The 12076-nt window shown below is 37.5% G+C and overlaps 1 protein-coding gene across 1 annotated transcript in view; it reads right to left on the bottom strand.

Moving 5' to 3' along the window:
- LOC109132906 overlaps positions 1-6938 on the bottom strand; it is an 8520-nt gene extending 1582 nt beyond the window's left edge. Inside the window, exons 1-2 of the mRNA XM_019245370.1 lie at positions 6215-6938; positions 1206-1487 (exon numbers count right to left, since the gene is read on the bottom strand). Of these exons, the coding sequence (XP_019100915.1) occupies positions 1206-1487; positions 6215-6938 (1006 nt within the window). The remainder of the gene's footprint in view (positions 1-1205; positions 1488-6214) is intronic.

The raw sequence follows: 12076 nt of genomic DNA, 5'->3' as shown, positions 1-12076 counted from the left end.
ATCAAACCAAATGGACCCAGAAGACTATCTTTATATCAATAGAAAGATCTTGCTCTCAAGTTTTCAGAACATGTTTCAGACCCAAAATCCGAGTTCTGTAACCAAAGAAAACCAAAACCAAATAATCAACCTGTTTCACTTGACTTTATACCCTTTCTCCTCTAACAACAATACACTGCAAAACCATAGGATAAGACAACACATCAATCAAGTTTGTAAATCTTTAAGCTAAGTGACAATCCCAAATCCTATTTGCAAACACGAACATCAAACAAACCTTCTAAATAAGCAACCAACCAACACCCTGAAGATTACACAATGAGACTCAACTCACTGATGTATTCACTACATAAAGGAATCGATGCAGTACAAATACACAATATAACTAGTAATAGCAGTACAAATACTTCTAACTATTCAAACCCACCAGCTGAAATCAAAGGAATCGATGCAGTACAAATACACAATATAACTAGTAATAGCAGTACAAATACTTCTAACTATTCAAACCCACCAGCTGAAATCAAAGGAATCGATGCAGTACAAATACACAATATAACTAGTAATAGCAGTACAAATACTTCTAACTATTCAAACCCACCAGCTGAAATCAAAGGAATCGATGCAGTACAAATACACAATATAACTAGTAATAGCAGTACAAATACTTCTAACTATTCAAACCCACCAGCTGAAATCAAAGGAATCGATGCAGTACAAATACACAATATAACTAGTAATAGCAGTACAAATACTTCTAACTATTCAAACCCACCAGCTGAAATCAAAGGAATCGATGCAGAATCAAAAATTAAGTATAGCAAACAACAAATGTTACACAGAGTTCGATCAAACACCAAAAATCTGAGATGATCGGAGCTGTTAGAGTCTCAGAGCTGTTATTGAGAACTTACCAAAACGATGAAGCGATGATGAACGAGAGAGACAATAAAACGATGAAGAGATTCTAAGAGAACAAAGCTTTGTTGAAGCTTTGTTTCGTCGAAGGAGAGAGGAGAAGAAGAAGAAATAAGTAAATAAGATATTTTTGGGTTGATGTAATTCTTTGATTTTCTTCAGGGTATTTTTGACAATTTCAAATTTTGGCTGAATCAGCTCCATCTAACTGCACAAATGAGACTCAGTTAGTTTTTTAACTTTTTTTGGATGAGTTTTTAAAAAATCATTCAACTGATTCATCTAACTGAGTTCAAGTAGCAAATCATCTCCGGAGTTCAAGTAGATAAAAACAGGTCCTAAGACTTTTTTCCACGCTTCACCATAATGCACATCCATGTCCGTACCGAGATAATGCCCGCTTATAAAGCTCGCGATGGCCGTTGGACCGGTGTGGGATGTGAGCTCCTGTTTGACCGGTCCACCAGAGCGGTATTCACCACTAGGTGAGATAATCCAAAAGCCAACGTGGGATTTAGTTGAGATCCAACCATGCACCTTGTTGTCTTTGATCTCACATGAGTATTGGTGTAAGAGCTGAATATGTTATCTATTGATGAGTGTTACAGAGACAATATATACAAGAGTAGGTAGGCTAACTATAGTAAGTCAATATTCTACAGAGTAAATGAGAGAGATTAAGGAGAGTGATTGAGTAGCGTAATCAAAGGAGTTAGGTGATTTGATTCTCCGTAATATGCCCCCTCAAGATGGAGAGAGACTTCGAACTCCAATCTTGTGACATGCTCGTTGGAAACCCGGTCTCGGCAGTGGATTGGTGAGGGCATCAGCAAGTTGATCTTGCGTGGAAACATGTAAGACTCGTAGTATACCAGCCTGAATCTGTTGTCGAATAAAATGGTAGTCCAAAGCAAGATGCTTCATTCTAGAGTGAAAAACGAGGTTGGCACATAGATATGTGGCACCGATATTATCGCAAAAGATTACTGGAGCAGCAGGTAATGTGACACCAAGCTCGGTAAGGAGAGAGCATAACCAGCGAACTTCAGAGGCTGTATTAGCTACAGCACGATATTCTGCTTCTGTGGAAGACCGAGCTACACCACGTTGCTTCTTAGAGGACCAAGAGATGGGATTACGTCCTAAGTAGATAACAAAAGCATTGGTAGACACGAAATCTTCTATATCACCAGCCCAATCCGCATCTGAATATGCTTGTAGAGAGATCGCAGAGTTGGAATGAAAGAAAATACCATGGGTGAGAGTCCCAGCAAGATATCTTAAGACCCGTTTCGCAGCTTGCCAATGTGCGTCTGTAGGCCGATGCATAAACTGTGATAAACGATTCACCACATAAGCAATATCAGGACGCGTGAACGAAAGATATTGCAGACTTCCAACAACTGAACGATATTGTTTGGCATCATGAAGAGGTGTTCCACCATGGAGAGTAAGCTTTGGGGAAACGGGAAGCGGTGTAGCTACAGGATTGGCATCAGACATGTTATGTGTTGCTAGGAGATCAACAATATATTTCCGTTGCATTAGATGTAAACCAGCCTTAGACCTTGTGGCCTCTATACCCAAAAAATAGCTAAGATCAGTGGGATCCTTAATAGAGAAGCGAGTAGCAAAGGCATGGAGCACATGGTCAACAAGCTTGGGGTCGTTCCCAGTGACCAGAATGTCGTCGACATATACAAGTACATAAGTAAACGTCGTGGCAGTCCGGTGAATGAATAGAGAAGTATCGGCTAGAGAATTCGTAAAACCATTGTGAAGAAGATGTTGTTTGAGAGAAAGATACCAGGCACGTGGAGCTTGCTTGAGACCGTAGATTGGTTTCTTCAGCCGGCAAACGTAATCAGGGTGATCCTTGTCAACAAATCCTTGGGGTTGAGCCATATACACCTCCTCTGTTAATTCTCCTTGTAAAAACGCAATATTAACATCCAATTGTTTGATTGGCCAAGAACAAGCAACCGCCACTTCAAGTACTAACCGTATTGTTGTTGATTTAATGACTGGACTAAACGTTTCTGCATAATCAACCCCATATTTCTGATGAAACCCCTTAGCAACCAATCGTGACTTGTATTGATTCAAATCTCCATTAGGATGGTACTTGGTGGTAAACACCCATCGACAACCAATGACATTCTGCGTGGGATTGGGAGGAACTAAATCCCATGTTTGATGGAGACGTTGGGCATTATACTCAACAGACATCGAGCGACGCCACCTCTCATCTTTCAAAGCTTGTGTAGCAGTTGACGGTTCGCGTGACTGTCATGTACCTGCAACATGGAGATTCAATTTGGTTTTTGGCTTTGTGATGTTATTTTTGGCTCGAGTTTGCATTTTGTGGATATTTGCAGGTGGTTGACGAGGTGGAGGATTTTGTGGTTGTGGGGAAGGTGTAATTCACGTAGTTGCAGGGGACGAGTCACGAGACTCTTGGTTTACGGAGGTGGAGGAAGGTTCGGTCTGATCCGTGGGAGTCGGATCATTATTGGTGTGAGCAGTGGGCTCAGTGGAAGATTGAGTTTGCTGGGCCGAGGTGTTAGGCCCATGTGTATTTGGAGCAGTGGGCTCAGAAATTGGAGAGGAAGAAGAAGAAGAGTTCGAAGATGAGGAAGGCAATACCTGTGGCGACGCAGGAAGTGACGGAGCAGGGTGAAGTTCGGTTCCGGGGATTCCACTTGTTGGCGACGGCGAGAGACGGACTACCGTGGGCATCGAACTGGATACTAGCAGAGAACCGTCTTCATCAGCAGGTGGTCGATTACCGGTTTCAGCAAAAGGAAAGCGTCCCTCATCAAATCGAACATGTCGCGATGTATAAATCCGACCAGTAGGAACGTGCAGGCAATAATATGCACTTTGCGTCAGTGAGTAGCCTAAGAAGACACATTGCTTGGACCGACTGTCAAGTTTATGTTGGGCATATGGTTGAAGCCACGGAAAGCAAAGGCAACCAAAGATCTTCAGCTTGTCGTATTTTGGATGTGTCCCAAACAACTTGTAGAATGGCGATTGATTGGAGAGAACCGGTGTGAATAACCGATTGATAAGATACACCGCTGTTTGAAAAGCATAAGGCCAGTACACCATGGGAATAGAAGCAGTGGATAGGAGTGTGAGAGCCGTTTCTACAACATGACGATGCTTCCTTTCCGAGATTCCATTATGCTCAGGGGTATGCGGAGGAGACGTCAAATGGGAGATGCCATTGGTTGCAAGATATTCACGGAGAGCCAAAAATTCACCACCATTATCTGAGAACAAGGTACCAAGTTTCTGCTGGAACCGATTTTCAACCAACGATTTGTAGGCAATAAAAATGTTTTTGACATCAGATTTCCGTTTCATTGGATACAGCCACGTATAACGTGTGAAATGATCAACAAGTATGAGGTAATACTTGTAGTTGTCGTGTGAGTGAATTGGCGATGTCCATACATCGGAGTATAGATATTGGAGAGGATGTGTTGAGACAATGGTGTTTTGAGAAAATGGTAGTTTGTGACTCTTATTAAGAAGACAATCGGAGCATGAAAATTGTTTAGAAGTAGAACTTGCAACTGGTAGAGTAAAAGAAGAAATCATAGTGTTTAAAACTGATGCAGAGGGATGTCCAAGACGGGAGTGCCATACTGGAAGAGAAGCTTTGGAAAGAGTATAAGTGGAAAGAGCCTTGATTTGCGATGAAGATATCGGCCAAACATAGAGATCATTGCTGTTCTTGCCTTGTAGAAGTGGAACCCCCGTTGCCAGATCCTTCACCTGGAAGAACGTAGGAAAGAATTCAACGGAGACATGATTAGTGTTACATAATCGATAGACCGAGATAAGATTGCGATGAATATCAGGAACACATAAAACTTTGTGTAATTTAAGATCACGAATCTGAGAGGGAAGAAGCTTAGAACCAATATGAGTAATGGGTATTGGAGACCCATTAGCAACAACAACATCATCACCACCAGTATACGGTTCATGGAGTGACATTGAGCTGAGATCAGATGTCATATGGTGTGTCGCACCACTGTCAAGGAGCCACTGATTCGGATCATAGGAAGAGCCCATAGCAAGATTAGCACGGGGCTGCCACGGTCGAAAAGGACTAGTCTGGTTTGAATGCTGCGAGGGAGAGCAAAACTGTGGACACCACCGGGCGCTATGACCTTGTGTGTTGCAGATTTGACATCGTCCCAAGTAAGGCTTGTGTCCATGAGATGCATCAGAGTGGACCATTTGGGAGGATTGATGGTTGGAAGTGTTATTGTTGTTGTTGTTGTAGTGCTTCTTCCCATTGTTGGAGTGACCACCACGGTGAGAAGAATTGTTGCGGTGAGTGGCAACATGAGCCGAAGCAGGAAACGGAGAGGAGGCAACTTTTGACAAGATCTTTGCCTCTTGATTAAGAAGGCGTTCATGGATGTAGGTTATGGTGGGAGGAATATCTCGTCCTTCAATCTGATCAACGATAGGGCGATACTCATCAGGAAGCCCTTCAAGAATATAGTCAACCTGTTCTTCATGTGCAACAGGTTTGCCAAGAGTAGCAAGAGTATCAAACCGAGTGGTGAAACCTTGGAGAAACTCATCGATCGTCTTGCTGCCTTTCGTCCAGTGTTTTAGTTGATCACGCAATTGTTTAATATGACCCCAGCTTGGTTTGGCGTAGGTGGCGGCAAGGGTAGTCCAGATCTCAGCAGCAGTGGTGGTACGGGATAGAATCGGTTGGACAGCAAGAGACATCGACCCAAGAAGAGCACTATAATGAGCTTGTCTTGACGTTGCCATGTAACAGAGTCGGGATTTGGAGTAGTAGCGTTGTTGACGGTGACATTAACAGACGGAGCCACCGTGGAACCATCAAGGTGACCAACAAGACCATGACCATCAACAAGGGCATGAACTTGTAGTTTCCACATGAGGTAATTTGTGGGTGTAAGCTTGGTGACATTAGTCATATTAAGATTTAGAAGAGTCTGATTGTTTGCGGTGATGGTGTCTGTGGGGGGGAGATTTTGAGGAGCAGCCATGACGGCGAAAAAGAAAGAAAAATTTTGCTTTTGATATATTAGGGTTATGGATCGTGTTGCTCTGATACCATGTAAGAGCTGAATATGTTATCTATTGATGAGTGTTACAGAGACAATATATACAAGAGTAGGTAGGCTAACTATAGTAAGTCAATATTCTACAGAGTAAACGAGAGAGATTAAGGAGAGTGATTGAGTAGCGTAATCAAAGGAGTTAGGTGATTTGATTCTCCGTAATAATTGGTACTTATCATCAACTTGGTTTTTGAACATGGGGTTATGAGGATGAGTCAGTTGCACAGCCTCTTTATAACCAAGAGCCTTAGCATGACCACGATGGATATCGCGGTCTCCGTCCGTTGGCATCTCTCTTTGTATTTCATCCGCGACCGCCATGTAATGAAACTTATCTTGGTCGAGTTTGAAGACTATTCGAACTTGACCCATATCAAATTCTGGCCATTCGGGAAGTCTCTCGAAGATTCCGTATGCGTAGATTCCTGAAGTATTTTTACGTATAATATACCTCTTGTCTACGGTTAGTGGAATATGGTGATGAGAACGAGAACGAGAACCACTCTCCCATGTTCTAGAGAAAGAAATCTCCACTTGTTCTTGGTTTTGAGTTATGATTTTAAATTTAGTTCCTTCGATTCTATCCAAGCCTCCTTGCCATGTTATGTCCCAGTACCCTCGAGCTCGTTGATGTGGACTGAGAACATTATCGACTCCGTTGTATTTGATGCCAGTTATAAGTCCTTGAGGACTCGAGAAACTAACTCTGATGATCCCATTATCCAGTATCACCTCTCTAGTTCCATGTTTATTTCTTATTTGTTGCACCGTTAAAGCTCTTGCAGTACCTGTTCCATCTAAGTTTCTTGTCGGCTTAGAAAAGACGATTGGAAGAAGAAGCAACAGAAGGAAACAGATAATTAAAGAAGTAATCTTCTTCTCCTTCAAACTCATCTTTGCTTTCAAAATAGTTTTTAAAAAGATCGTTGCTTCATCAAGTTCTTCAATCTATGCATATATAAATATGCATGTATGGTTTAATTTGTTAAACAAAGTCCAAGACTAAACGGGAATAGGTGGCACCAAATCCTAACTAGGACCTAGTTTTTTTTTTCTTTTTCAGAACTAGGACCTAGCTATTATTCAATAAAGACCGACCAAAGTAGAAACTAGCATTGAAAGCTTGTTATTTAAATTATTATGGTAATAATACTAACAGAGAAAACAACATTTCGTTTTTATATAATTTCGTTAATAAGTTATATGTTTAATAAGGTATATATTTTTTATTTTATTAAATTTATATTAATTGATATGTTTTTATAGTCTTTTTAGAATATTTTACTTATATTAATTTTAAGAAAAATATAAACTTTGACTTATATATTTGTAAGCATATTTTAGTGATATTTTGCCTTTTAAAAGTATGTAATTATTTAATTAGTTTTATTATTTGATATTTAAATTTGTGTAAAATGATGACATATCTAATTATCATTCAGTTATTTTTTTTTGAAAATATAATGGCATGTTAATGTAAATAAGTAGAAAATTTAATATAAGAGATATGCTAATTTTACTTACAATCCACTCTATTTTGTTATAATTGCATTACTACACCATATATTTATTACCATATAATAATAATCTAAAGATTAGGGAAATTTTAATCAGTATTCAAATTTATATGAAAAACGTCAAAAAAACATTGTCACAAACAAACACAACTTACCACATAAAATTTAAATAATTAAAAAATTAAAATATCGATCTCTCATGTACTGCAGCTTAAAATCTAGTTTTAAATTAAGGGAATTTAGTCAAGACTACCACATTTTGCTAAACACTTTTATATTCTACCACATTATAAAATATTTTTCTTATTCTACCATAAAACAGCTTTTGGATATATTAAAGATTACAAACTTACCCTTCTATTAAAGAAGTAAGAAAGAGACTAAAACTTGTTGAGTTCAAGGTACACACCCACGTGCAATCATATGCCTTTATGTTCTTTTTTTAAATATAATATTATATAAAAAAGAATTATTGTGTAGAGAAGTGTCGGTGTGTTGTGATGGGATGTCATCTGTTACAATATTCAAATTGGTAGACAAAATTGAATTGGTAGACAATATTCGAAAAGTCGATGACAACTTGTCCACCAGTTTTATGAGTCTAGTCTAAATAGTTCATCAACTAAAAACATTTATAATCTAGAAATGATTTTAATTATAGGACAACATTTTAACATGTATTGTTGTATATTGATGTCCACGCGTCATTTGTTCTTTGTTGGCCATGATAGACTATGATATGTTGTCCATTGTTAAGACTTAAGGTTTGAGTTCTTTGTTAACACTATCGATCTTCATACGGACCACATAAACTTTGTTTCCTCAAGATCAGTAGACAATTTGCTTTAGTTAATGACTTACAAGTAGTTTATCAAAAGGTTGTTGAGAATAGATGTAGACAATTAGGCATTTGTTAAAGTTTGTAGACAAGTTACTATTATCCTTAACATAAGTTGTCCACATTTGAGGCATGAAGTCAACGTGTCTATTGATGGGGTGTATAGTGTCTACAAGTTATTTCGTTCGGTAGACAAGTTAAGTATGTGGACAAGTTGCATTTTAAGACTTGTAGACAAGGTCAATTTGTTAAATGTCAGTAGACAAGTTTCTCTTGTTGTAAACATGGACAAGAGTATGTGTCCAACTTTTTATACTTATTGTCTATAGACCAGAAACTAGTATCCTTTCGGATTTTCGTGAACATATTTAAGTATGGACAACATTATTATAACTTAGTAGACAAAGATAAAAAAGTTCATTGAGAAAAATAATTAAATTATGTCCAACGTAAAAATACCTAAGCTTCTGTAACTTAACTATGGCTATTGAAACTAAAGAGTAGTGGAACATAAATAGATTGGATAGGAAATTTAGTTTTGTTTTGACCTTTTTTTGGAATAAAGCTGGACAAAAAAAACAAGAGATGAGATGTTATTAAATTGTCTCCACATTTCACTACTGATTTTTATCCAAATTCTCAATTTAATGCAGCCAAAATTTTAACGAGATTCGATGGAGGATGTGGGGACAAACAAAATAATAAAAAAGGAAGCTGTCTCATTTAAAATAAAAAATAAAAAAATGCATCTAATATCAGAAGGTTATTCATGTCTTTCTCTTTTGGCATGTGGTATTGTGTGAAAGAAGTTATTAAATGTGGTAGAAGCCACAAGAAAGGTTTTTGAATGTGGTAGATTTGTTAGAAAACTCTTAAATTAATTTGTATACTTGCCTTTTAGTGGTATAAATTGGCGAGAGAAGTCGACCCATTACATATGTTGCATTTTATGTTCCACTAGATAAAGACCCGCCTGATGTGCGGGTTTAGAGTTTTTAAAATAAAATAAAATTTAACAAACATATAAAGTAAATATTTTTAATAAGTAAAAACTATCTATAAAAGTAATTAGATAGATCAAGGTGTCCAATATGATATTTGGTGTAAAAGGTGTGTGAGTCTGCGGTTGAGACTATTAATCAAGTTTTCTTTGAATGCTCTCGCTCGTTTGAAGTTTGGAGTTTATCTCCGACTCCAGTCTCGTCAGAGGGTTTTCCATATGAGTCGGTATACTCGAATTTGGATTTTGTTTTCTGGAGGAATGCCTCTCAACAGGGTGATCCTTATCAACTTCTTCAATTACCATGAATTTTATGGGTAATGTGGAATACCATAAATAAAAAAGTTTTTCAAGGTTTAGAGATCGAGACGAATGATATAATTACTCAAGCTTTGGACGATAAGTTAGCCTGGGAAGAGGCGCTCTCTTTTACGGCGGTCATGTCAGCTCAATCTCCGTCTTTAGATGTCCATGTTTCTTCACCTCGTTATCAGATTGATGGTTTTTGGAAAGCAACCAATGTGCATTCAAGATTGGGCTGGTGGTGTTGCGTTGGTGAGGAGCGAACCTTGTTGTTGAGGGCCAAGTGTCTAAGACGGGCCCCTCCCCCTGCATTCGGAGTTAGAAGCGTTGTTGTGGACCATGGAGCGGATACGTGTTGCAGGGATCGCTTGTCAATATTTCGAGACTGATGGTGCGGAGTTACTCACTATGGTACAGTCCCTTGAAGATTGGCCGTCTTTCTCCAACATGCTCGATGAGTTTAACTCCCCGGAGTCCTTCCCAATATTCTCCATCTCTTGGATCCCGCATGCGTCAAATACGAAGGCAAATTTTCTTGCTCGTGTTTCGCGTTCTCTTATCTCTGAAGTTTCTTTTGTAAACCCCTTCCTTCCGGCTTGGGCAACTAACCGAGAAATTTTCTTTTAATTTATTGTTTGTTTGAAAAAAAAGTAAATAGATACATTTTCAGTTAAAAAAAATAGTTGCAGATGAGTTCAAAGTTATTAAAACAAAATTAAATTTAACAAAGAATATATATTTAATTCTTTTTGTAAGTAAAAACAAAGTATAAAAGTAAAGAGATAAACTTTTAGTTATAGAAAATAATTTTTTTTTTTGCTATAATACACTAATGTATATCCAAATAAAAATCTAGTATCTACATTACCACTAATAGTGTATTTGTACACACAAATATATTTTACTGTTAAAATATACTCTCTAGTCTTTACTACTACCAACAAATTGTCTTTATGAACAAATTAGATAACCTATTATATGTTTCTTCACTTTAACATTTTTATAGTTACAAAACGTATACGTTAATCTTACATACTATCTTATATATTACAATAGCACTTTTTTGAATAAATTATTTGATTGGTGAAAAAAATATGAGACGGTCTATTTTTTTTTCTTCAACAATTTTTATGTAAAGGTGAATATTTACATTTTTTAGAAACAGTAATTGATTGTATAATTTTCACAATCATTTTTTTTTGGGTGAGTTACTAGAATATTGCATAAAAGCTTCCTTATTACAAAAGTAACATACAATTGTTTGTTATTACTAGACTAACCCATTGTACCTATACTACCCCTAAAACTAGTGTTGGGAAAAAACGTAATTACGGCTAATGCCATTAGAAAAAAAAACATTGGAAGTTGGGACTAAGTCTACCGATCCTTTGATGGTAGATTTATACACGTGGACTGATTAAAGGTGTACGTCAGATATTTTTGATACAATTTGTTGTAGTGCTGGTACACTTTGCCGTCGACGTAGATGGTACACTTAGTTGTAGTGTTGGTACACTTATCGGTGGACGTATATGTGTATCAAAAACTAAGTGTACCAAAAATATCTGATGTACACCTTCAACAGTCAATATGACCCAAAAGATATTTATGGTAGACTAATGGCCTGTTGCGACAGATTTATTCGACAGCCTTCTCTCGTTTCAGATATTTTTGGTATACTTGTTTGTTTTTTTGAAATAGTTTTCGGAGTGTGATGGTAGGTTTCTTGTCCGTGGTAGATTTAGTAAGCATTTTTGACAGCTGTAAAGTCTTACCAGAATAACACGAATTTGTTTGAGCTGTCAAAGACAGTCTAGCGTTGCGATAGACTTATTGGAGATAGATCTAAACACGTTTGCTGTTCTTCCGATCTATGGTGTTCATGTAATAACGTTTGTAGCAGATTCATCAATCGTATTCTGTTTGTCGGCCGGAGCAAACGTCTTTTTCCTACTCTGTTTCGTTAATCTTTCCTCTGGGTTCATCCATGGAAGAGCTAGATATCGTTTCGAAAATCTATATAACTCACTTTTTATAGGTTTTTAATTTAGAAATCAGATGTTGAGATGAAAATCTATAATAGTTGAGTAAAAAACCCACAAGTGAAACCAAAAAAATAGACATAAGTCGTGAAAAAATAAAGTGAGGCAGGGAAAATTAGGGTTTTCAGTCGTATGTTAGAGGTAGAAGACGAGGATATTCTGGTAATTTCGGGTTCATTAAACCTAAAATCGAACGTGTACGTACATATAAACGTGTACGTACATATGAACGCATACGTACATAATGTTCTTGAGATTAGAGTACGTACATAACGTTCTTTTGCTTAGTGTAGGTCCATAAATCCGTTTTAATGAACAATATTATTGTAATT

The sequence above is a fragment of the Camelina sativa genome, chromosome 5, assembly GCF_000633955.1.
Source record: "Camelina sativa cultivar DH55 chromosome 5, Cs, whole genome shotgun sequence".
NCBI classification, from domain to species: domain Eukaryota; kingdom Viridiplantae; phylum Streptophyta; class Magnoliopsida; order Brassicales; family Brassicaceae; genus Camelina; species Camelina sativa.
The sequence above is the reverse complement of the archived record's forward strand: the minus strand, read 5'-3'. Positions and strand labels throughout refer to the sequence as shown.